Below are 5,740 nucleotides of genomic sequence, written 5' to 3' on the forward strand. Positions count from 1 at the left end.
TACCGAGCCGCGTGAGCAGCGTGCGGGCCTCCGCGCCGCCCGCGCGCCCGCCGCGCGCCGCGCCGCCCGCTGTGGACAAACCGCACCCGCCTTACCGGCCGCCCGCTCCGCGCTTACCGACCGCGACCGACCGCCCGCCCGCCCGCCTGCCCGCCTTGCGCTATGCGCTACTCGCATCGCCCTCGTTTCGTTTGTGACCAATGCCAACCAATTGCGCAACGATTTGGGGAAAGTCGAAAGAAAGTCGACGATACGTAATAGATAGGTAATTAAAGTTGTATATTCGAGAAATATAGATAAACGGGGATAGATACATACAAAACTGGAAATTTATATCGCGATACTAATCATGTCATTTACAAAACATTTAGAGAGTTATTGTCAATTCGCGCGCGAATAACGTGAATTTTTTATTTAAAATCTCAGACAGTTGAATGAATATTTGCATCATTGAATCAAGTTCGCGGTAAGTATTGAACGAACGGCCAGCCCCATCTAGGTCACCTACCTCTGAGCACCTACCGCCTATCGTCTAACTCATACCGCCTAGGACTCCTTCTGCGGCACGGCGGCGTACCGCTGCCGTTCACCTCTCGACGCTGTTTCATAGAAACACTAATGCAACCAGTAGTTCTACTTTACATTACTGTAGAGTAATAAATATATCGTGACATCTCTTCTCTTATATAACTTCTGATAATAGAAACCTGACCGGCGACAATCGAATGTACCATGTCATGTCGACCATTGCAAACAATTAAAAATATTGTCACTAAATTTTTTAGGTAAAATTTATTTTGTTCATTTAATTAGTTACGTACATTTGACCTTTTTTAAGTTAGCTGCTTTTGGTAAATTAAGTAGAACTACTGCTCGAATTAGTTTTTCTGAGGCGCGTCATAAAGTATTTAATGGAAATTACGTATATCATCAACCTAACTCTTACAATAAAATCAATGATCAATATAATTTTTAGATTATATTTCAATATAATTAATAGATTATTTTTTATAGTTTTCTTTTTTTGTTCTGTTTGTTATATTTTATTACTTAATACTAGATTCATTGCTTTCTAGCAATGTAGATCATATAGGATACGAGAAAATTGCGAAAGTTTAATGTCACTAGACACATGGAGTTGTGTTGGCCAAAAAACTATATATTTGTTCCATTGTAAGTAAACGTTAGCAATTTTCGTCACCATAGAAAGAAATGAGATCAAATCGACAGCTCGTGTAAAGTCAAGTGCTCCAAAATCAGTTTTTGTCTAACTAAAGCCTTTCATAGTGTAGATTTACCGCTAAATACGTGGGAAGCTTAAGTGCTCTGAGATTTCTGATTTCTTTCCGTGTCCAACTGTGCCTAAGTATAACCGAAAAAGGAATAGAATCCTACTCACGTCTCGCACACCTGTCGGCTTCTTCAGCTAAGAGCTTTTCTATTTTTTCTGGAAAGTGTCGTTTTGCGCACCACACGAGGCCGACCATTCCCAAAACGATGAACACGGCAAATAAGCCGAGCCAGAACGGTTCCTGCATCATCCTGGTGCCCAGACCGACAATGTTTGGCGTCGGGTTGGGTATTTCACATCTGAAATTGAATTTTGTTTTTAAATAAAAATGTTCTGTTATCTTTTGGTTTGTATGTAAATGCGTTTCTTTTTTAATTATCGTGTTATATTGAATAAGTTCGCGATATAATGAATTATAAAAATCCATGCTATTCATGCACCACAATTAAATAGATTGACTACATAATATTGTCACGTTGTGGCTGTTTCATATTGATCAAAGCAGCAATGCAACCCGGCACTCGCTCGGCGGTGCGCACTCACCGCTTGCCCTTCCAGGAGGGGTTGCACTGGCAGAGGAAGGCGCCGTCGCGCTCGAGGCAGGCGCCGCGGTGGTTGCAGGGGCGCGCGGCGCAGGCGCGCACGCGCTCGGCGCAGCGCCGGCCGCGCCAGCCGCGCGCGCACGCGCAGCGGAACGCGCCGCCCGCCCACTCCGAGCAGTTGCCGTACACGCACGGCGACCGCTCGCACGCCGTCAGCGCGCACAGCGCGCCTGCGCACGCCGCACCGGCTCAGTGGGACATACCCTCGACTCATATACACTTTACGCGCTTCGAGACATACCTATCTATTTACTATGACGGAACGCAGTTTCCGTTACATACACGAGCTTATAACTACATATTTGAGGTTATAATTCATGCGCTCACTTCATTCAAATGCGTTTATAAAAAAAATAAAGTGGTGGGAACATATATGGGCTGATGATGATGATGATGATGATAACAATGTCACAAAATGGTTATTAAATATTTTTAAACATTATTAAGCATTATTATACAAACCATATATAATTCATATTAAAACTTATTTTATAAAATAGTTAATGATGAATGTACCTGTATAGTAGCCGGTACATTGACAGAAGTTTCTGGAACCATTTGTAGTGCATCGGCCATCGTGGAGACAGGGGTTGGGAAAACACGAATCTAAATTTATTTCGTCAGGAAGCGCCAGCATTTTACTATGATAATCGGGATCTGAAAAAAGTTTTTTTTCATAATTACAGAAATGTCGGAGAAACCTTTTTTACATATTAAGACTCCATTCTGAAGTAGTTACATTTGTTCAAATCACAAATTAGTGATCAAAATCATTTTTAATTTATTTTAAAACAAACAAGTAGGTCATCATTCTATAAAAAATGAATAAATCATTTATGCGGGTAACACGGACACACATTTAACACATAACACATTTGACAACACATTTAACGGATGCGGGAACGCAGCGAGTACGTGACGCGCACACTGACCGCTCTCGACGGCGAGGTCGACGCGCAGGTCGAGCGGCGCGGCGCGCGCGCGGTGCGTGAGCGCGAGCGCGTGCAGCGCCGAGCGCAGCAGCTGCGGGGGCGCGCCGCGCGCCGCGCACGCCGCCCAGCGCGCGCCCGCCGCCCCGCTGTACGGGTCCTCCACCTGCCCCACGTTGTGCCTTGTTTATTCACCGCTAACTGTTCGCTCCGAATTTGCCCGTGATACACATATAGCCTATCTCATTCAGGGGAGTGGAAGCTTTCGAATGTTGAAAGAATTTTTAAAATCGGTCGAGCAGTTACAACCATATAAAAATACAAAAGTTTTCTTTTTATAATATTAGTGAAGGTAACTTAAGAAACGAGTTTCCGGATTCGACTGTACTGCTTATTAGTTGATAGCATATATACCATCATATATAACTGACGTGATAAATTATGTTTAAGTAATTATTAATTGTACTATGATATTTGTACTGCCATTTGTTTTTTATCATTTTTGTGGACATCGATTAAAAAGCTCACCTCAATCCAGGACTGTCCGTCGCCACAGGGCCAGGCGGGGCGCGCGAGCGGCGACAGCGGCGCGAGCGTGGCGTCGCGGAAGGCGGCCGCGAGCGTGTGCGCGGGCGGCGCCACGGCGCGCAGCCGCACGGCGCCGCGCGGGCCCGCCTGCGGCCAGTTGGGCGGCGCCACGCGCCCGCGCCGCGCCGCGCCCAGCTGCAGCACGTGCGAGATGTTCAGCTCGCTCACTGGAACGTACGCGTCGCCGGGTATTATTACTTTTTGTCTATCAAATTATATACACTGAATACATAAGAAGTGTAAGCTAAAAACTCCTTCTAACTAGTAACATAGTTATTATTTACGATAATATATTTATCGTATTAAGTATCGCTTTTTTACTGAACAGTGATTTCTTTAAGGTCTATTCAAAAGTGAGTCTCGTATCTCTATTTAATTGAAATAAAACAATGTAATCGCTGAAATATTGAAACACATAAAAGGCATTACCTTAAAACAATAAAACTATTTAACTTTATCTACGTAAGTGCCGTACCCATCTGGTAGTGCGCGAGGAAGCCGGCGCCGGTGGCGTTGGCGCCGGTGCGGTAGCGCAGGCGCAGCGCGGCGGCGGGCGACACGAAGAGCGCGCCGGAGAGCAGCGCGGCGTCCTGGAAGGCGCGCAGCGGCGCGGCGCCCGCGCGCACCTCCACGTACGCGTCCGCCGGCGGCGCGCTCGCGTCGCGCGCCACGCCGTTCACGAACACGCCGTGCCCGAAGTCGTAGTGGCTTATGTTGAGGAGCACGCGCTTGCCTGCCGCGTCACACGTCGTATCATACGTTTACACGAACAATACACAAACAGTTACGAATCGTCGTTCTTATAAAAAGAGACGACGATTTGCCTGGCGCGGTGTAAATTTTATATATGACACAAATTTAGTGGTTATAAAAGGAGACGAGGGAATAGCTACGGCTTTTTAATTGCTAGAATTAGACCAAATTTAAATGGGACCACATGCAGGCACCAGCTTTTACATAAAAAAAGAATCAAAAATCGTTTCCCCCAGTACAAGTTATGAGACTAAAAAAACAGTCGAATTGGTAACCTCCTCCCTTTTTGAAGTCTGTTAATAATGTCACCAACACTAGTTACCCGCGGGAGCCATTATGTCGATGGTGCAGTCCAAGTCCGGCAGCAGAAAGTGCGGGTAGTTGGGGCTGGTGATCGTCCCCGCCTCCGCCGTGTACGTGCGAGACGGACAGTCCGCGAGCTCCACAGCCTCCCAGGTCAGCGAATACCCAGTCCCTTGTATGCTGGAGGGAATAGAACTTTGATTTATAGTGGTTGTTGACGATAAACCTATAGACAATTCCATTGAAACGAAAAATAAACAAATCTGGTTCTAAATTGTTAAACAATTCAAAAAAAGCAATAGATAATTTATCAATTTTATGCTATATAATGGAACAGCATATACACAATAATCAACATAAATATTTATCTATTCTAGAAATTTAAAACATCAAATATAAAAGAAATTGAAATAAAATAAAATCATCTATACGATTGGATTTTATCATACTTGTGGGTATCTACACAAATACCCACCTATAATCCGAGTGGAAGTGCACTATGGCCTCATTGCCAGACGCGACCCAGCGCACTTCGCTCAGCGTGCCGCAGTACCGAGACGATTTAGTTCCAACGACGTCGCGTAGCTGGGGAAAATCATAACAGAGTAATTGTATTCAAAGTAAGAGATATATTTTAAATACATAAATATAAATGTTATTGTACAGTATTTATTTTCAATTTACAATTTGGCAGACTTATCGCTGAAAGGCGAAAAACCTTAATAAAATAAATCAAAAGACTCATAAAAGAAATACATTTTATTCTTCATTGACAAATAGAGTGCTTTGATGTAGAAATAACTCTTGCGAACCAAAGTAATATCATAAAGGAGTCTTGCTGAACAAATTTTCAATGCATTTAGTACCTACGTGGGACGAAAAATACGAAACCAGCTACCAAACAACACTATACTACACAAAACTGTGGTAAAGAAGTCGATTGAAAAACTCAATACAAAGCTTTTTGTTTCGTCACGTGGGTGTTGGCAAAATGGAGCTGTCAAAACGTTTCATTTCATCGAAAAGCTTGGCTAAGAAAATCTGCAACAATTTTTAACCGTTTTTAATATTATTTCATAGAAAGGATACGATCACTTAGACTTTGTGAAAGAAACATTTAAAATGAAATTGGTTTTATATTGAATCCTTTTTTCTTCATAAATGAAACAAAACAAAAGAAACTACAAACTACAATAATGGTGCAGTCCCACACACACAGTTGCACTCATTAACCTCGGCACACACACACACACACACACACACACACACACACA

General features: G+C 43.6%; 1 protein-coding gene across 1 annotated transcript in view; it reads right to left on the reverse strand.

Annotated features, from left to right (window-relative positions):
- The window catches only part of LOC119828184, a 172,872-nt gene that overhangs the window by 10,437 nt on the left and 156,695 nt on the right, over positions 1-5,740 (reverse strand). The window contains exons 16-23 of the mRNA XM_038350285.1: positions 4,942-5,051; positions 4,486-4,646; positions 3,886-4,143; positions 3,351-3,577; positions 2,826-2,988; positions 2,410-2,550; positions 1,835-2,063; positions 1,400-1,590 (exon numbers count right to left, since the gene is read on the reverse strand). Coding sequence (XP_038206213.1) covers positions 1,400-1,590; positions 1,835-2,063; positions 2,410-2,550; positions 2,826-2,988; positions 3,351-3,577; positions 3,886-4,143; positions 4,486-4,646; positions 4,942-5,051 — 1,480 coding nt within the window. The remainder of the gene's footprint in view (positions 1-1,399; positions 1,591-1,834; positions 2,064-2,409; positions 2,551-2,825; positions 2,989-3,350; positions 3,578-3,885; positions 4,144-4,485; positions 4,647-4,941; positions 5,052-5,740) is intronic.

This window comes from Zerene cesonia, chromosome 7, assembly GCF_012273895.1.
Source record: "Zerene cesonia ecotype Mississippi chromosome 7, Zerene_cesonia_1.1, whole genome shotgun sequence".
NCBI classification, from domain to species: Eukaryota; Metazoa; Arthropoda; class Insecta; order Lepidoptera; family Pieridae; genus Zerene; species Zerene cesonia.